The 20,322-nt window shown below is 46.2% G+C and overlaps 1 protein-coding gene across 3 annotated transcripts; it reads left to right on the top strand.

Annotated features, from left to right (window-relative positions):
* The first annotated feature begins 810 nt into the window (after positions 1–810).
* LOC135543976 (complement C1q subcomponent subunit C-like) lies at positions 811–12,174 on the top strand. 3 transcript variants are annotated; one of them, XM_064971288.1, is made up of 7 exons: positions 834–919; positions 1,664–1,732; positions 2,133–2,303; positions 5,369–5,712; positions 5,974–6,060; positions 6,236–6,280; positions 11,401–12,174. In XM_064971288.1, the coding sequence occupies exons 3-7, from the start codon at positions 2,144–2,146 to the stop codon at positions 11,506–11,508; spliced, it is 744 nt and encodes a 247-aa protein (XP_064827360.1). In that variant the 5' UTR covers positions 834–919; positions 1,664–1,732; positions 2,133–2,143; the 3' UTR covers positions 11,509–12,174. The 3 variants fall into 3 exon arrangements, with proteins under 3 accessions (XP_064827358.1, XP_064827360.1, XP_064827361.1); XM_064971286.1 differs by lacking the exon at positions 1,664–1,732 and having other exon boundaries at positions 811–919; XM_064971289.1 differs by lacking the exons at positions 834–919; positions 1,664–1,732 and adding an exon at positions 1,746–1,994.
* Positions 12,175–20,322: the final 8,148 nt, after the last annotated feature.

The following is a 20,322-nucleotide window of genomic DNA, read 5'->3' on the forward strand; positions in this document are numbered from 1 at the left end:
ATGCTTTTAGTTTTGGAAAAACTTAGGACTAACTTATACCTTGCCACCCATTCTGAAACTAACTGCAGCTCTTTGTTAAGTGTTGCAGTCATTTCAGTCTCTGTAGTAGCTGACGTGTACAGTGTTGAGTCATCCGCTTCACTCAAAGTCAGTGGCATGTCATTAGTAAAGATTTTTTTTAAAGTAAGGGGCCTAGACAGCTACCCTGGGGAATTCCTAATTCTACCTGGAATATGTTGGAGAGGCTTCCATTAAAGAACACCCTCTGTGTTCTGTTAGACAGGTAACTCTTTATCCACAATATAGCAAGGGGTGTAAAGCCATAACACCTACGTTTTTCCAGCATAATGTAATGTCAAAAGCCACACTGGTCTAACAAAACAGCTCCCACAATCTTTTTATTATGCATTTCTCTCAGCCAATCATCAGTCATTTGTGTAAGTGCTGTGCTTGTTGAATGTCCTTCCCTATAAGCATGCTGAAATTCTGTCAATTTGTGTACTGTAAAATAGTATTGTATCTGATCAAACACCATTTTTTCCAAAGGTTTACTAAGGGTTGGTAACAGGCTGATTGGTCGGCTATTTGAGCCAGTAAAGGGGGCTTTACTGTTCTTATTTAGCAGAATGACTGTCAGTTTTTACAGAAAGAAGTGGTTTTAGTGTTTGGATCAAAACCACCAACAGAGAAAGACAGTTAAAACAGAGTTTGAGGAAATAAAGCTACTGACTCAGTGTTTCAGTGTGTGTGTGTACGCTGCAGGCTTGTGTGTGTGTGTGTGTGTGTGTGTGTGTGTGTGTGTGTGTGTGTGTGTGTGTATGATCAATGTAATAACTGCAGGAAGGACTTTATTCAACATAACTAAAAAGACGGAACAGACAGACAAGACGTCCCTGTTCTATGCTGATCAAAAACACTGGTGAGTGACACATATCTACACATATTAAATAGACATGTTATATAGAGATTTGTTTGTAATAGAGTTTAGTCAATGGTTTTTGTCTTTTTGGAGAGCATGAGAGGATCAGAGGTAAAAAGAGTTACCAGCTCCATGCTCTAACCCAGGTTTCCCCAACTCTCTCCTCTGCCCTGTGAAACCCCTTGGGGGAAGGGAGGGGGAGAGGGTTGGGAAACCTGTGAAACCTCTTAAGGGGGGTTGGGGGGCGAGGAGAGGGTTGGAAAACCTGTGAAACCTCTTGGGGGAGGGGGTTGGGAAACCTATGAAACCTCTTGGGGAAGGGAGGGGGAGAGGGTTGGGAAACCTGTGAAACCTCTTAGGGGAGGGGGGGGGGTTGGGAAACCTGTGAAACCTCTTAGGGGGGGGGGGGCGAGGAGAGGGTTGGGAAACCTGTGAAACCTCTTGGGGGAGGGGGGTTGGGAAACCTATGAAACCTCTTGGGGAAGGGAGGGGGGAGAGGGTTGGGAAACCTGTGAAACCTCTTAGGGGAGGGGGGAGGAGAGGGTTGGGAAACCTGTGAAACCTCTTAGGGGGGGGGGGGGGGGGCGAGGAGAGGGTTGGGAAACCTGTGAAACCTCTTGGGGGAGGGGGGGGTTGGGAAACCTGTGAAACCTCTTGGGTTCTAACCAACTGAACCTTCAGAGACTTTTGTTCCATTCTGGATCTGAATATGTGGACACATGAAACACTACAGCTGTTTTCCAGATCTGTTCTCCCAGCCAGTACACATATTGGTTCCATTCCAGTAGCAGCATATCACCATCAAGCCTTTGGGTGAACCAATCAACTAACCATCAAACCTTTGGGTGAACCAATCAACTAACCATCAAGCCTTTGGGTGAACCAATCAACTAACCATCAAGCATTTGAGTGAACCAATCAACTAACCATCAAGCCTTTGGGTGAATCAATCAACAAACCATCAAACCTTTGGGTGAACCAATCAACTAACCATCAAACCTTTGGGTGAACCAATCAACTAACCATCAAGCCTTTGGTTGAACCAATCAACTAACCATCACGCCTTTGGGTTCAGGTGTGTTGGTGGAATAATAGAACTTGAGCAGTCATCTGGAGTTGTCTGGGATGGAGGGAAAGTATTCCAGAGACATTTCTCCTGTGACGTCATATTTGACCCCTTATGATGTCATGTTTCTGCATCCTGTCCTCTCAGGGTTCCTAAGGATGATGTCAGGGGTTTCACTGTCTGCGGTGTGTGTGGCGGTGCTCTTTTCCTTGGGGCGATGCCAGAACCAATGCTTGGTCCAGGACGGAACACCAGGAGCGCAAGGAACTCCAGGCCGGGATGGGCGACAAGGAGCAAAGGGAGAAAAAGGAGAGCCAGGTAACAGAGAGATGGAGGGATTGGAGAGAAAATAAAGGAGAGAGAGGAGGGAGAGGAAGGAGAGGAGGGAGGGAGAGAAGGGAGAAGAGAGGAGGGAGAGGAGGAGAGAGGAGGGAGAGGGGGAGAGGGAGAGGGGGGAGAAATAAGTAGAGAGAGGGAGAGGAAGGGAGAAGAGGAGAGAGGAGGGAGATAAGGGAGACAGGGAGAGAGTAAGAGGAGGGAGAGAGGGAGAGAGGAAGATGAGGGGAGAGGAAGAAACAGCATGTTACATAACCTGTCAGTAAAGAGGACTGTGTGGTTAGTGTGGTCAGGGTCTCTTCCTCTCCTTCCTCTCCCTTCTCTCTCTTCCTCTCCCTACTGTCTCTTCCTCTCCCTCCTCTCCCTCCTCCTCTGGTCAATGTCTGTTATAGTGTGATGGTCAGGGTCTGTTATAGTCTGGTGGTCAGGGTCTGTTACAGTCTGGTGGTCAGGGTCTGTTACAGTCTGGTGGTCAGGGTCTGTTACAGTCTGGTGGTCAGGGTCTGTTACAGTCTTGTGGTCAGGGTCTGTTATAGTTTGGTGGTCAGTCTGGTGGTCAGGGTCTGTTACAGTCTGGTGGTCAGGGTCTGTTACAGTCTGGTGGTCAGGGTCTGTTACAGTCTGGTGGTCAGGGTCTGTTATAGTTTGGTGGTCAGGGTCTGTTATAGTCTGGTGGTCAGGGTCTGTTATAGTCTGGTGGTCAGGGTCTGTTATAGTTTGGTGGTCAGGGTCTGTTACAGTCTGGTGCTCATGGTCTGTTATAGTCTGGTGGTCAGGGTCTGTTATAGTGTGATGGTCAATGTCTGTTATAGTGTGATGGTCAGGGTCTGTTACAGTCTGGTGGTCAGGGTCTGTTATAGTGTGATGGTCAGGGTCTGTTACAGTCTGGTGGTCAGGGTCTGTTATAGTGTGATGGTCAGGGTCTGTTACAGTCTGGTGGTCAGGGTCTGTTATAGTTTGGTGGTCAGGGTCTGTTACAGTCTGGTGGTCAGGGTCTGTTACAGTCTGGTGGTCAGGGTCTGTTATAGTGTGATGGTCAGGGTCTGTTACAGTCTGGTGGTCAGGGTCTGTTATAGTGTGATGGTCAGGGTCTGTTACAGTCTGGTGGTCAGGGTCTGTTATAGTGTGATGGTCAATGTCTGTTACAGTCTGGTGGTCAGGGTCTGGTGGTCAGTCTGGTGGTCAGGGTCTGTTATAGTTTGGTGGTCAGTCTGGTGGTCAGGGTCTGTTACAGTCTGGTGGTCAGGGTCTGTTATAGTCTGGTGGTCAGGGTCTGTTATAGTGTGGTGGTCAGGGTCTGTTACAGTCTGGTGGTCAGGGTCTGTTATAGTCTGGTGGTCAGGGTCTGTTATAGTGTGGTGGTCAGGGTCTGTTATAGTGTGATGGTCAGGGTCTGTTACAGTCTGGTGGTCAGGGTCTGTTATAGTCTGGTGGTCAGGGTCTGTTATAGTTTGGTGGTCAGGGTCTGTTACAGTCTGGTGGTCAGGGTCTGTTATAGTCTGGTGGTCAGGGTCTGTTATAGTTGGTGGTCAGTCTGTTACAGTCTGGTGGTCAGGGTCTGTTATAGTGTGGTGGTCAGGGTCTGTTACAGTCTGGTGGTCAGGGTCTGTTATAGTGTGATGGTCAGGGTCTGTTACAGTCTGGTGGTCAGGGTCTGTTATAGTCTGGTGGTCAGGGTCTGTTACAGTCTGGTGGTCAGGGTCTGTTATAGTGTGATGGTCAGGGTCAGTTATAGTTTGGTGGTCAGGGTCTGTTATAGTCTGGTGGCCAGGGTCTGTTATAGTCTGGTGGTCAGTCTGGTGGTCAGTCTGGTGGTCAGGATCTGTTATAGTCTGGTGGTCAGGGTCAGTCTGGTGGTCAGTCTGGTGGTCAGGGTCTGTTATAGTCTGGTGGTCAGGGTCAGTCTGGTGGTCAGTCTGGTGGTCAGGGTCTGTTATAGTCTGGTGGTCAGGGTCAGTCTGGTGGTCAGTCTGGTGGTCAGGGTCTGTTATAGTCTGGTGCTCAGTCTGGTGGTCAGGGTCAGTCTGGTGGTCAGTCTGGTGGTCAGGGTCTCTGGTGGTCAGTCTGGTGGTCAGGGTCTGTTATAGTCTGGTGGTCAGGGTCAGTCTGGTGGTCAGTCTGGTGGTCAGGGTCTGTTATAGTCTGGTGGTCAGGGTCTGTTATAGTCTGGTGGTCAGTCTGGTGGTCAGGGTCTGTTATAGTCTGGTGGTCAGTCTGGTGGTCAGTCTGGTGGTCAGGGTCAGGGTCATAGTCTGGTGGTCAGGGTAGTCTGGTGGTCAGGGTCTGGTGGTCAGTCTGGTGGTCAGGGTCTGTTATAGTCTGGTGGTCTGTCTGGTGGTCAGTCTGGTGGTCAGGGTCTGTTATGTCTGGTGGTCAGGGTCTGGTGGTCAGTCTGGTGGTCAGGGTCTGTTATAGTCTGGTGGTCAGGGTCTGTGGTCAGTCTGGTGGTCAGTCTGGTGGTCAGGGTCTGTTATAGTCTGGTGGTCTCTGGTGGTCAGGGTCTGTTAGTCTGGTGGTCAGGGTCTGGTCTGGTGGTCAGGGTCTGTTATAGTCTGGTGGTCAGGGTCTGTGGTCAGTCTGGTCAGGGTCTGGTGGTCAGTCTGGTGGTCAGTCTGGTGGTCAGTCTGGTGGTCAGGGTCTGTGGTCAGTCTGGTGGTCAGTCTGGTGGTCAGGGTCTGTTATAGTCTGGTGGTCAGTCTGGTGGGTGGTCAGGGTCTGGTGGTCAGGGTCTGTGGTATAGTCTGGTGGTCAGGGTCTGTGGTCAGTCTGGTGGTCAGTCTGGTGGTCAGGGTCTGTGGTCAGTCTGGTGGTCAGGGTCTGGTGTCTGTCAGGGTCTGTGGTCATCTGGTGGTCAGTCTGGTGGTCAGGGTCTGTGGTCAGTCTGGTGGTCAGGGTCTGGTCAGTCTGGTGGTCAGGGTCTGTGGTCAGTCTGGTGGTCAGGGTCTGTGGTCAGTCTGGTGGTCAGGGTCTGTGGTATTGAGCTGAAAAGTCCACATCTAATGGTTGCTGTTTAGTAAACCTCGGTCCCTCCCTCATCTTTCTCCCAGCACTGCAGCTGGATGCAGGGTTGCCCCATGGACTGAAGGGGACGAAGGGGAGCCGGGGGATTCCCGGGGACATGGGGCCTAAAGGCTTAAGTGGAGACCTGGGACCTGAGGGTCCCTCTGGGCCCCCTGGCCCCCCTGGCCCTGCAGGGAGGGGCGGGGACCAATCCCATCAACACCGCGCAGCCTTCTCCGTGTCCCGGACAGACATCTCCTACCCCCCCTACAAACGAACCCTGACCTATAACTCCGCCATCACCAGCAGCAACCTGATCAGTTTGAACTCTGGAATGTTCACCTGCAGCATACCTGGAGTCTACTACTTCGTCTTCCACTCAGAGGCCAAGGTAGACAGACAGACAGACAGACAGACAGACAGACAGACAGACAGACAGACAGACAGACAGACAGAGAGGCAGACAGACAGACAGACAGACAGGTAGGCAGACAGACAGACAGACAGACAGACAGACAGGTATTACTCTCTCTTTCGACATCTTGTAAAACTGTGTGTGTGTGTGTGTGTGTGTGTGTGTGTGTGTGTGTGTGTGTGTGTGTGTGTGTGTGTGTGTGTGTGTGTGTGTGTGTGTGTGTGTGTGTGTGTGTAGGTGGGCATGTGTCTGTATCTGAAAAGTGACGCCCTGGGAGAGAGGATGCTCGGTTTCTGTGACTACAACAACAGAGCCACTACCCAGGTATGGTTACTATGACAACACCAAGTAGGGACTGATGACACCAAATTGGGTTACTGTGACGACACCAGGTTGGGTTACTATGACGACACTGGGTAAAGAGTTTAACAACATAGATTTTTCCATGAAGCCAAGTATCCTAATAACACTATTTTATCGTTAATTCCATGATGTGTAGGTTCTGTCAGGAGGTGTGGTGTTGGACCTATCACGCGGCAACAAGGTGGGAACCATCCTCCATACTAACCAATCAGCACATAGTATCATCCATATTAACCAATCACCACACAGCATCCTCCTAACTAACCAATCACCACACAGCATTCTCCATACCAGTGGTTCCCAAACCTTTTATAGTCCCGTACTCCTTCAAACATTCAACTTCCAGCTGTACCCCCTCTATCACCAGGGTCAGAGCACTCTCAAATGTTGTTGTTTGCCATCATTGTAAGCCTGCCACACACACACTATACGATACATTTATTGAACATAATGACAAAAACTCACACAAAAACTTTGAACATTGAACATGTGTGTGAGTTTTTGTCATAACCCAGCTCGTGGGAAGTGACAATGATAATAATAATCAATAATTTAGCTCTTTATTTAACCATCTTATATATAAAGCCTTATTTGTTCATAGAGAATGGTGAATAACTCCCCACAGGTTAATGAGAAGGGTGTGCTTGAAAGGATGCTGTCACGCCCTGGCCATAGAGAGGCTTTTATTCTCTATTTTGGTTAGGCCAGTGTGTGACTAGGGTGGGCATTCTATGTTCTCTTTTCTATATTTTTGTATTTCTTTGTTTTTGGGTATGGTTAATTTTTGTATATATTTTTTTACCCCTTTTTCTCCCCAATTTCGTGGTATCAAATTGTTAGTAGCTATTATCTTGTCTCATCGCTTCAACAACGAAGGTTGAAAGTCATGTGTCCTCCGATACACAACCCACCCAAGCCGCACTGCTTCTTAACACAGCGTGCATCCAACCCAGCCACACCAATGTGTCGGAGGAACCGTGCACCTGGCAACCTTGATTGGCGCGCGCTGCGCCCGGCCCGCCACAGGAGTTGCTGGTGCGCGATGAGACAAGGACATCCCTACCAACCAAGCCCTCCCTAACCCGGACAACGCTAGGCCAATTGTGCATCTCCCCACAGACCTCCCGGTCGCGGCCGGTTACGACAGAGCCTGGGCGCGAACCCAGAGTCTCTGGTGGCACAGCTGGCTCTGCAGTACAGCTCCCTTAACCACTGCGCCACCCGGGATGCCACGGGTATGGTTCTCAATCAGGGACAGCTGTCTATCGTTGTCTCTGATTGGGAACCATACTTAGGTAGCTCTTGCCCACATGGGTTTTGTGGGTAGTTGTTTTCTGTATTGTTAGTTTCCTTACAGAACTGTTCGTTTTCCTCTTTGTTATTTTTTTGTTCTCGTCTTCTGATTTTAATAAAATATCATGAACACGTCTCACGCTGCGCCTTGGTCCAGTCATTCACAGGAAGAGGACTGTTACAGATGCACATAACTCTGTTGAGTTGTATTGGAGAGAGTAGTTGAAGTGTACCTATGATGAAAATTACAGGCCTCTCTCATCTTTTTAAGTGGGAGAATGTGCACAATTGGTGGCTGACTAAATACTTTTTGCCCCACTGTAACTCTGAAATGTTGGGTTGTATTGCAGAGAGTCTCAGTCTTAAATCATTTCCCACCTAGTCTGTGTCTGTATTTAGTTATCATGCTAGTGAGGGCCGATATTCCACTCTCACATAGGTACGTACTGTAGTTGCAAAGGGCATCAGTGTCTTAACAGCGTGATTGGCCAGGGCAAGTAACTCTGAGCGCAGACCTATCCAGAAATCTGGCAGAACCGTTTGTTGCAATTTCGATGAGGCTCTCTTGTTCAGATATCGGTAAGTGGACTGGAGGCAGAGCATGAAAGGGATAACGAATCCAGTTGTTTGTGTCGTCCATTTCTGGAAAGTACCTGTGTAATTATGGTCAGTAAAGAAAACTTTAAGCTTGTCTCTCAATAAAAAAACACGTCAATACTTTGCCCCTTGATAACCACCTCTGTATGTTGTAGAAGCGTTACAGGGTCGCTGTCCATATCATTGCATAATGCAGAAAATACACGAGAGTTCAGGGGCCTTGCTTTAACAAAGTTAAACATTTTCACTGTAGAGTCCAAAACATCTTTCAAGCTGTCAGGTATTCCCTTGGCAGCAAGAGCCTCTCGGTGGATGCTGCAGTGAACCCAAGAGCCTCTCGGTGGATGCTGCAGTGTACCCAAGAGCCTCTCGGTGGATGCTGCAGTGAACCCAAGTGGAGTCGGGAGCAACTGCTTGCATGCGAGTTACCAATCCACTATGTCTCCCTGTCATGGCTTTTGCTCCATCAGTACAGATACCAACACATCCTGACCACCAAAGGCCATTTGATGTCACAAAGCTGTCCAGTACTTAAAAAAGATCCTCTCCTGTTGTCCTGGTTTCCAGTGGTTTGCAGAAGAGGATGTCTTCCTTAATTGACCCCCCATAAACGTAATGGACATATACCAGGAGCTGTGCCAGGCCCGCCACGTCTGTTGACTCATCCAGCTGTAACAGATATATACCAGGAGCTGTGCCAGGCCCACCACGTCTGTTGACTCATCCAGCTGTAACAGATATATACCAGGAGCTGTGCCAGGCCCGCCACGTCTGTTGACTCATTCAGCTGTAACAGATATATACCAGGAGCTGTGCCAGGCCCACCACGTCTGTTGACTCATTCAGCTGTAACAGATATATACCAGGAGCTGTGCCAGGCCCACCACGTCTGTTGACTCATCCAGCTGTAACAGATATATACCAGGAGCTGTACCAGGCCCGCCACGTCTGTTGACTCATTCAGCTGTAACACAGAATTCACTGGCTTGTATGTGAAGCAGTAATTGTTTCAGAACATCTCCTACCATGTCACTGATGCTGAAATTTGTCTTTATTCTCCCTTGGCTTATTTTTCAAATTGTCATGTTTCCTTTCTAAATGTCTGAGCAAGAGTGAAGGTTTCCTGTGAGAAAGTAACAGTTAATGTGATTGGATGAGCAACGGTTAATGTGATTGGATGAGTAACGGTTAATGTGATTGGATGAGTAACGGTTAATGTGATTGGATGAGTAACAGTTAATGTGATTGGATGAGTAACAGTTAATGTGATTGGATGAGTAACGGTTAATGTGATTGGATGAGTAACGGTTAATGTGATTGGATGAGTAACAGTTAATGTGATTGGATGAGTAACAGTTAATGTGATTGGATGAGTAACAGTTAATGTGATTGGATGAGTAACGGTTAATGTGATTGGATGAGTAACGGTTAATGTGATTGGATGAGTAAAAGGTTAATGTGATTGGATGAGTAACGGTTAATGTGATTGGATGAGTAACAGTTAATGTGATTGGATGAGTAACGGTTAATGTGATTGGATGAGTAACGATTGGATGAGTAACGGTTAATGTGATTGGATGAGTAACGGTTAATGTGATTGGATGAGTAACGGTTAATGTGATTGGATGAGTAACGGTTAATGTGATTGTATGAGTAACGGTTAATGTGATTGGATGAGTAACGGTTAATGTGATTGGATGAGTAACGGTTAATGTGATTGGATGAGTAACAGTTAATGTGATTGGATGAGTAACGGTTAATGTGATTGGATGAGTAACGGTTAATGTGATTGGATGAGTAACAGTTAATGTGATTGGATGAGTAACAGTTAATGTGATTGGATGAGTAACGGTTAATGTGATTGGATGAGTAACGGTTAATGTGATTGTATGAGTAACAGTTAATGTGATTGGATGAGTAACGGTTAATGTGATTGGATGAGTAACGGTTAATGTGATTGGATGAGTAACAGTTAATGTGATTGGATGAGTAACGGTTAATGTGATTGGATGAGTAACAGTTAATGTGATTGGATGAGTAACAGTTAATGTGATTGGATGAGTAACGGTTAATGTGATTGGATGAGTAGCAGTTAATGTGATTGGATGAGTAACGGTTAATGTGATTGGATGAGTAACGGTTAATGTGTTTGGATGAGTAAAATGTAATTTCAATTTATATTTCATTTCTATATTTTCAATAATATGTAAATGGTAATCCGATTATTTTATTATTTTCAATTATATTCTAATTTAATGTCTTCAGTGTGTGTTGGAAAGGAAAGGGTTAAGAGAGGAAAGGGTGAAGAGAAAAAAATATCCAATCAGGATTTTCTTTGGTGGTCTCTGGGGAGATAAAACCAGCTAACTGGCTTAGCTATTGGCTTTCAGAAGCTGGAAAGAATGCCTCTGCCATTCAACTGTATTAGGGCAGAATTTTGGAGTGACAGTAGAATCAACCAATCACATTTTGACTTGCAATGGGTGGGACTGTTTTACAAAAAAAAAGGAAAATGTAGGGCTAGAGACATGTCACTGCTGAGAGTGTGAGCCAATAGCACGAGCTCTAGTTTTCCTATGGCCAAGTTAGTTTGTGTTGTAGGCTAGTGTGTAGGTGTTATCTTTGAGGACTGAGGAGGATGTGTTTGCTAATTTGTTACCATCGCCCTTTTCAAGATTAACTTTCAACAAGAAGTTAAAATTATCATAATCATGCCACTGTTTTATTATTGCATCTCGCTTGCTGTTAACTAACCATGGGTGACCATGACTGGGTGAAACACGGGTGACCAGGACTGGGTGAAACACGGGTGACCATGACTGGGTGAACCACGGGTGACCAGGACTAGGTGAAACACGGGTGACCATGACTAGGTGAAACACGGGCGACCATGACTGGGTGAAACACGGGTGACCATGACTAGGTGAAACACGGGTGACCATGACTAGGTGAAACACGGGTGACCAGGACTGGGTGAAACACGGGTGACCAGGACTGGGTGAAACACGGGTGACCATGACTGGGTGAACCACGGGTGACCATGACTGGGTGAAACACGGGTGACCATGACTAGGTGAAACACGGGCGACCATGACTGGGTGAAACACGGGTGACCATGACTGGGTGAAACACGGGTGACCAGGACTGGGTGAAACACGGGTGACCAGGACTGGGTGAAAAACGACTGCATTCAACTTTAGATCACCGGTTACTTTGTGTGCTAGCTAATAGTAGTACATTTTGATTTGGAAATGCTAAAGGTTGTATTTGCATTGTCATGATTGGGGCCTGTTGGCTTATTATGTCAGATTGAATGGGATGTGACTGCTGCCTTTGTGTAGCATCGTCCATACCAACAGCACACAATGATTCTATAAACAGGTGTGTAACCAGGTGTGTTAACATAAACAGGTGTGGCTGGAGCCATTTAAAGACGAGCAGCCGGAGAATGTGAAGGAAGACAAGAAGGACAAGAAGATCGTGTTCAACGGCTTCCTGCTCTTCCCCACCGGGAAGTGATGTCACAACGCCATGCAGTGACCTCGTCACATGAGCTGTCCCTGGGAACCAACCGTTACTAATACTGTTCTATACTGATCTATACTGTTCTATACTGATCTATACTGTTCCATACAGTTCTATACTTTGCTATACTGATCATCTATACTGTTCTATACTGTTCTATACTGATAATCTATACTGTTCTATACTGATCTATACTGTTCCATACAGTTCTATACTGATCATCTATACTGTTCTATACTGATCATCTATACTGTTCTATACTGATCGACACTTTTCTATTCTGTTCTATACAGATCTACACTTTTCTATACTGATCTATATGGTTCTATACTGTTCTATACTGATCTATACGGTTCTATACTGATCTATACCGATCTATACTGATCTATACTGTTCTATACTGATCTATACGGTTCTATACTGATCTATACTGTTCTATACTGATCTATACGGTTCTATGCCAACACCGCCATTATTGATATAAAATACAGTGCCAAGTGAAAGTCACACACCCCCCTGGCAGTCTTCACTTTTTGATGCTTTAAATCTCAAAAGGGATTACATGTGATGTTTTTCTTTAATCGACACATCCTACTCCACATTTTAAAGAAATTATACAACATTTTCCAAATGAATAATAAAAATACAATTTAAAATGAAGCTGTCTTGATTGTGTATGTCTTCACATCCAAGAGTTAATACACACTGGAAGCACCTTCGGCAGCCATTACAGCTGTGAATCACGTTGAATAAGATTCTACCAACCCTTAGGGCAACATACAGTACTGTCAGAGATGATTCATAACCCTTGATTTATTCCGCAGTTTATTCTCTTACAGCTTGGATTCAAAATGGATTAAATATTATGACAAAGTGAAAACATGTTTTTTTAATGTAGCACATTTATTGAAAATGAAATACAGAAATGTCACAATGACATAAATATTCCCACCTGTGAGTCAATACTTTGTAGAATAACCTTTGGCAGTGATTACAGCTGTGAGTCTTTCTGGGTCAGTCTCTAAGAGCTGTGAGTCTTTCTGGGTCAGTCTCTAAGAGCTTTGAGTCTTTCTGGGTCAGTCTCTAAGAGCTGTGAGTCTTTCTGGGTCAGTCTCTAAGAGCTGTGAGCCTTTCTGGGTCAGTCTCTAAGAGCTGTGAGTCTTCCTGGGTCAGTCTCTAAGAGCTGTGAGCCTTTCTGGGTCAGTCTCTAAGAGCTGTGAGTCTTTCTGGGTCAGCCTCTAAGAGCTTTACACATCTGGATTGTGCAGTATTTGCCCAGTTTTCTTATAAAATTTCTGTCAAATTGTTTACTGATCATTGCTAGACAATAATTTTCAAGAAGAATTAAGTCAAAACTGTAACTCGGCCACTCAGGAACATTTACTGTTTTTAGGTTATTGTCCTGCTGAAAGGTGAATTCATTTCCCAGGGTCTGTTGGATTTGGCTGTGCTTCGCTCCAATCCCTTTCTTTTTTGTAATGAAAAACTCCCCAGTCCTTAACGATTACAAGCATACCCATAACATGATGCAGCCACCACCGTGCCTGAAAGTATGGAGAGTGTGTAACAGATTTTTTTCTGTGGATGAAGGAGAGGACCAAAGCGCAGCGCGGTAAGTGTTCAACATATTTAATAAAGACGATAAACCTTAACACTACAAAATAACAATTGGTGGTGGTGGTGGTGGTGGGGGTGGGGGGGTGGGGGGTGGTGGTGGTGGTGGTGGTGGTGGTGGTGGTGGTGGTGGTGGTGGTGGTGGTGGTGGTGGTGGTGGTGGTGGTGGTGGTGGTGGTGGTGGTGGTGGTGGTGGTGGTGGTGGTGGTGGGGGTGGTGGTGGTGGTGGTGGTGGTGGGGGTGGTGGGGGTGGTGAAACAGTTCCGTCTGGTGCAGACACATGAAGACAGAAGACAACCACCCACAAAACAGGCTACCTAAATATGGTTCCCAATCAGAGACAATGACTAACACCTGCCTCTGATTGAGAACCATATCAGACCAAACATAGAAACGGGAAAACTAGACACACAACATAGAATGCCCACTCAGCTCACGTCCTGACCAACACTAAAACAAAGAAAACACAAAAGAACTATGGTCAGAACGTGAGAGAGTGGTACTCGGTAATGTGTTGTATTGGAAACAAACACCCCAAACTTAACACTTTCTATTCAGGACAAAAAGTTAATTTCGCCACTTTTTTCTGCAGCATTACTTTAGTGCAAACAGGATGCATGTTTTTGAATGTTTTTATTATGTCATTTGGGTTAGTATTGTGGAGTAACTACAATGCTTTTGATCCATCCTCAGTTTTCTCCTATCACAGCCATTAAACTATGAAATCCCTCCAGCAACTGAGTTAGCAAGGACGCTTGTATCTTTGTAGTGACTGGGTGTATTGATACATTATCCTCATCCAGAGTGTAATTAAGAAAGTCACCATGTTCAAAAGGATATTTAATGTCTGCTTCTTATTTTATTTTTACCCATCAAACAATGGATGGCCTTCTTTGCGAGGCATTGGAAAACCCCTCTGGTCTTTGTGGTTGAATCTGTGTTTGAAAATCACTGCTCAACTCAGGGACCTTACAGATCATTGGAGAAAAGAAACTCTCACTGCTCAACTCAGGGACCTTACAGAACATTGTAGAAAATAAACTCTCACTGCTCAACTCAGGGACCTTACAGATCATTGTAGAAAAGAAACTCTCACTGCTCAACTCAGGGACCTTACAGATCATTGGAGAAAATAAACTTCCTCTCACTGTCAACTGCTTTTATTTTCATCACTTAACATGTTTATTTTTTATCTTTTCACTACATCACCGGAAGCTCTGGACCGGATCATCGCAGCGACAGATGACGTCGGAAGTTTACACACACCTTTGCCAAATACATTTAAACTTAATTTTTCACAATTCCTGACATTTAATCCTAGTAAAAAATTCCCTGTCTTTGGAAGTATGCTTGGGGTCATTGTCCATTTGGAAGACCCATTTGCAACTAAGCTTTAACTTCCTGTCGTATGTCTTGAGATGTTGCTTCAATATATCCACATAATTTTGCTCCCTTGTGATGCAATCTATTTTGTGAAGTGCACCTGTCCCTCCTGCAGCAATGCACACCCACAACATGATGCTGCCACCCCCGTGCTTCACGATTGGGATGTTGTTCTTCGGCTTGCAAGCCTCCCCCCTTTTCCTCCAAACATAACGATGGTCATTATGGCCAAACAGTTCTGTTTTTGTTTCATCAGACCAGAGGACATTTCTCCAAAAAGTATGATCATGTCCCCATGTGCAGTTGCAAACCATTGCAAACCAACTACAATACCTCTCCTGCCAATTGTCATGGACCCTTTCTCGACATGGAGCCCCGCCGATCCATAACGACTGGTCCGCTCGTATGCTCACGTAATTCGGCCGATGTGCTCTCAACCGGCCTCTGCGTTGTGGATGTTAGTGAAGATTCATCTGCTAGCCCCAGCCCACTAGCTTTCTGAACGCCGTGTCTCCCGCTCGCCTACTGTAGTAATTGACTACCCAACGGCTCCCTGTTTCATCTATTGCTGCTCATTGGACCCTATGATCACTCGGCTACACAGCTGATGCCTGCTGGACTGTTCATTAACACTTAATTTGGTTTAACTGTCGGCTCTAGCCTCGAACTCAGGCCCTGTGTGTAGCTAACTGACCCTCTCTGCCCATTCATCGCCATTGACCCGTTGCTGTTGTCTTAGCTGTTTACCTGTTGTTGTCTCACCCGTTGTCTTAGCTCTCCCAATCAACACATGTGATTGCTTTATGCCTCTCTCTAATGTCAATATGCCTTGTATACTGTTGTTTAGGGTAGCTCTCGTTGTTTTATTTTACTGCGGAGGCCCTAGTCCTGCTCAACATGCCTCAGATAGGCCCTTTTGTCCCACCCCCCACACATGCGGAGACCTCACCATAACTGGTGCCTCCAGAGATGCAACCTCTCTCATTGTCACTCAATGCCTGGATTTATCTCCACAGTACTCTCATCCTACCATACCCCTATCTGTACACTATGCCCTGAATCTATCCTACCACACCCAGAAATCTGCTCCTTTTATTCTCTGTTCCCAAAGCACTAGATGACCAGTTCTTTTAGCCTTTAGCCGTAGTCTTATCCTACTCCTCCTCTGTTCCTCTAGTGATGTAGAGGTTAACCCAGGCCCTGTGTGTCCCCAGGCACTCTCATTTGTTGACTTCTGAAACCGTAAAAGCCTTGGTTTCATGCATGTTAACATCAGAAGCCTCCTCCCTAAGTTTGCTTTATTCACTGCTTTAGCACACTCTGCCAACCCTGATGTCCTAGCCGTGTCTGAATCCTGGCTTCGGAAGGCCACCAAAACTTCTGAAATTTCCATCCACCAACTACAACATTTTTAGTCAAGATAGAACTGCTAAAGGGGGCGGAATTGCAATCTACTGTAGCGAGAGGCTGCAGAGTTCTGTCATACTATCCAGGTCTGTGCCCAAACAATTTGAGCTTTTACTTTTAAAGATCCATCTCTGCAGAAATAAGTCCCTCACTGACTGCCTTGCCTGGTTCACCAACTACTTCTCAGACAGAGTTCAGTGTGTCAAATCAGAGGGCCTGTTGTCTGGACCTCTTGCAGTCTCTATGGGGGTGCCACAGGGTTCAGTTCTCGGGCCGAGTCTTTTCTCTGTATATATCAATGATGTCGCTCTTACTGCTGGTGATTCTTTGATCAACCTCTACGCCCATTCTGTATACATCTGGCCCTTCTTTGGACAATGTGTTAACAAATCTCCAAACGAGCTTCAACGCCATGCAACACTCATTCCGTGGCCTCCAACTGCTCTTAAATGCTAGTAAAATGAAATGCATGCTCTTCAACCAATTGCTGCCCGCACCTGCCCGCCTGCCCGACTAGCATCACTACTCTGGACGGTTCTGAATTAGAATATGTGGACTATAAATACCTAGGCGTCTGGTTAGACTGTAAACTCTCCTTCCAGACTCATATTAAGCACCTCTAATCCAAAATTACATCTAGAATCGGCTTCCTATTTCGCAACAAAGCATCCTGCACTCATGCTGCCAAATATACCCTAGGAAAACTGACTATTCTACAGATTTCTGACTTCGGCGATGTAATTTTCAAAATAGCCTCCAACACTCTACTCAGTAAATTAGATGCATTCTATCACAGTGCCATCCGTTTTGTCACCAAAGCCCCATACACTACCCACCACTGCGACCTGTATGCTCCTGTTGGCTGGTCCTCGCTACATTTTCTTTGCCAAACCCACTGGCTCCAGGTCATCTATAAGTCTTTGCTAGGTAAAGCCCCGCCTTATCTCAGCTCACTGGTCACCATAGAAGCGCCCACCCGTGTCACGTGCTCCAGCAGGTATATTTCACTGGTCATCCCCAAAGCCAACACCTCCTTTGGCCGCCTTTCCTTCCAGTTCTCTGCTGCCAATGACTAGAACGAATTGCAAAGATCACTGAAGTTGGAGACTTATATCTCCCTCACTAACTTCAAGCGTCAGCTGTCAGAGCAGCTTACCGATCGCTGCAGCTGTACACAGCCCATCTGTAAACAGCCCATCCAACCAACTACCTACCTCATCCCCATATTTGCTTTTGTTTTTCTGCTCTTTTGCACCCCAGTATTTCTACTTGCACATCATCATCTGCACGTATATCACTCCAGTGTAAATTGCTATATTGTAATTACTTTGCCACTACGGCCTATTTATTGCCTTTCCTCCTTACTTCATTTGCACACACTGTACACAGATTATTCTATTGTGTTATTGACTGTACGTTTGTTTATTCCATGTGTAACTCTGTGTTGTTATTTTTGTCGCACTGCTTTGCTTTATCTTGGCCATGTTGCAGTTGTAAATGAGAACTTGTTCTCAACTGGCCTACCTGGTTAAATAAAGGTGAAATAAAAAGAATGTATAAACAATGTGTAAATATTTGTAAGAACATAACAAGATTGAACAACTGAGACACAAACTGAACAAGTTCCACAGACATGTGACTAACAGAAATTGAATAATGTGTCCCTGAACAAAGGGGGGGGGGGGGTGTCAATCATTAGATCATTTGTTTTGGTACTGTCCATATGTAACATGTCATTCCTGCAGGTTCAGGAATGGCAAAAAAATTGCAACATTTACCTGGAGCTAACTCTGCAGAGTGATTTAAAAAATCATAGTCAATTTATCAATAATATAGTAATACTTTTTGCAAAATGTTTTATCTTTCACTTAAAATCTGTAGAAGCTATGAGAATAGAAAGGTTCAGGTGGTTTGTGAAGCATCACAGTACAGTGGGAAAATATATGGAACATAGAAATCAAAACTGGACGGTGTTCAGAGATAGATGGGAGGGGTTGAATGGAGCTGAAGGATGGGACTGGATGGTGTTCAGAGATGGATGGGAGGGGTTGAATGGAGCCGAAGGATGGGACTGGATGGTGTTTAGAGATAGATGGGAGGGGTTGAATGGAGCTGAAGGATGGGACTGGATGGTGTTCAGAGATAGATGGGAGGGGTTGAATGGAGCTGAAGGATGGAACTGGATGGTGTTCAGAGATGGATGGGAGGGGTTGAGGGGAGCTGAAGGACTGGATGGTGTTCAGAGATAGATGGGAGGGGTTGAATGGAGCTGAAGGATGGGACTGGATGGTGTTTAGAGATAGATGGGAGGGGTTGAATGGAGCTGAAGGATGGGACTGGATGGTGTTTAGAGATAGATGGGAGGGGTTGAATGGAGCTGAAGGATGGAACTGGATGGTGTTCAGAGATGGATGGGAGGGGTTGAATGGAGCTGAAGGATGGGACTGGATGGTGTTCAGAGATGGATGGGAGGGGTTGAATGGAGCTGAAGGATGGGACTGGACGGTGTTCAGAGATAGATGGGAGGGGTTGAGGGGAGCTGAAGGATGGGACTGGATGGTGTTCAGAGATAGATGAGAGGGGTTGAATGGAGCTGAAGGATGGGACTGGATGGTGTTCAGAGATAGATGGGAGGGGTTGAATGGAGCTGAAGGATGGAACTGGACGGTGTTCAGAGATAGATGGGAGGGGTTGAATGGAGCTGAAGGATGGGACTGGATGGTGTTCAGAGATAGATGAGAGGGGTTGAATGGAGCTGAAGGATGGGACTGGATGGTGTTTAGAGATAGATGGGAGGGGTTGAATGGAGCTGAAGGATGGAACTGGACGGTGTTCAGAGATAGATGGGAGGGGTTGAGGGGAGCTGAAGGATGGAACTGGATGGTGTTCAGAGATAGATGGGAGCGGTTGAATGGAGCTGAAAGATGGGACTGGACGGTGTTTAGAGATAGATGGGAGGGGTTGAGGGGAGCTGAAGGATGGAACTGGATGGTGTTCAGAGATAGATGGGAGGGGTTGAGGGGAGCTGAAGGACTGGATGGTGTTCAGAGATAGATGGGAGGGGTTGAATGGAGCTGAAGGATGGGACTGGATGGTGTTTAGAGATAGATGGGAGGGGTTGAATGGAGCTGAAGGATGGGACTGGATGGTGTTCAGAGATAGATGGGAGGGGTTGAATGGAGCTGAAGGATGGAACTGGACGGTGTTCAGAGATAGATGGGAGGGGTTGAGGGGAGCTGAAGGATGGAACTGGACAGTGTTCAGAGATAGAGGGGAGGGGTTGAATGGAGCTGAAGGATGGGACTGGATGGTGTTCAGAGATAGATGGGAGGGGTTGAATGGAGCTGAAGGATGGGACTGGATGGTGTTCAGAGATGGATGGGAGGGGTTGAATGGAGCTGAAGGATGGGACTGGATGGTGTTCAGAGATAGATGGGAGGGGTTGAATGGAGCTGAAGGATGGGACTGGATGGTGTTTAGAGATAGATGGGAGGGGTTGAATGGAGCTGAAGGATGGGACTGGATGGTGTTCAGAGATGGATGGGAGGGGTTGAATGGAGCTGAAGGATGGAACTGGACGGTGTTCAGAGATAGATGGGAGGGGTTGAATGGAGCTGAAGGATGGGACTGGATGGTGTTCAGAGATAGATGAGAGGGGTTGAATGGAGCTGAAGGATGGGACTGGATGGTGTTCAGAGATAGATGGGAGGGGTTGAATGGAGCTGAAGGATGGGACTGGATGGTGTTTAGAGATAGATGGGAGGGGTTGAATGGAGCTGAAGGATGGAACTGGACGGTGTTCAGAGATAGATGGGAGGGGTTGAGGGGAGCTGAAGGATGGAACTGGATGGTGTTCAGAGATAGATGGGAGGGGTTGAGGGGAGCTGAAGGACTGGATGGTGTTCAGAGATAGATGGGAGGGGTTGAGGGGAGCTGAAGGACTGGATGGTGTTCAGAGATAGATGGGAGGGGTTGAGGGGAGCTGAAGGACTGGATGGTGTTCAGAGATAGATGGGAGGGGTTGAATGGAGCTGAAGGATGGGACTAAAAACAACAAGATAACTAATTTAAAATATAGTGGGTCCGTAAAATGTATATAGTCGGTATTAACTGGAAGTAGAAGCCGAAGTGTCGTTGTCCATTAGTTTACTCCAATTACGGGAGGGGTGTTGGGTTAGGGGAAAATAATAAAGGAAAATATATTTACAAAAAATACAGTATATTTGGGGGATTGGAAATGGTGCATTACATTGATGGAAGCTACAATACAATGTTACAGTTGATCTAAAAAAACCTTGGTGAGAAACCACAGACACACGTTGCTCCTTTCATATTTCTATTGATCCTGTATTGATCATCAGCATCATGGGTATGACTGTCACTGCCAGGGACTCGGGTGATTGT

The sequence above is a fragment of the Oncorhynchus masou genome, chromosome 8 (assembly GCF_036934945.1).
Source record: "Oncorhynchus masou masou isolate Uvic2021 chromosome 8, UVic_Omas_1.1, whole genome shotgun sequence".
Lineage (NCBI taxonomy): Eukaryota > Metazoa > Chordata > Actinopteri > Salmoniformes > Salmonidae > Oncorhynchus > Oncorhynchus masou.

What these genes read in the sequence shown, in the direction of transcription:
- LOC135543976 (XM_064971286.1), top strand. An exon ending in TCTTCCACTCAGAGGCCAAG is followed by an intron (nt 5,713 to 5,973) that starts GTAGACAGACAG and finishes GTGTGTGTGTAG; the next exon opens with GTGGGCATGTGTCTGTATCT. An exon ending in ACAACAGAGCCACTACCCAG is followed by an intron (nt 6,061 to 6,235) that starts GTATGGTTACTA and finishes CATGATGTGTAG; the next exon opens with GTTCTGTCAGGAGGTGTGGT.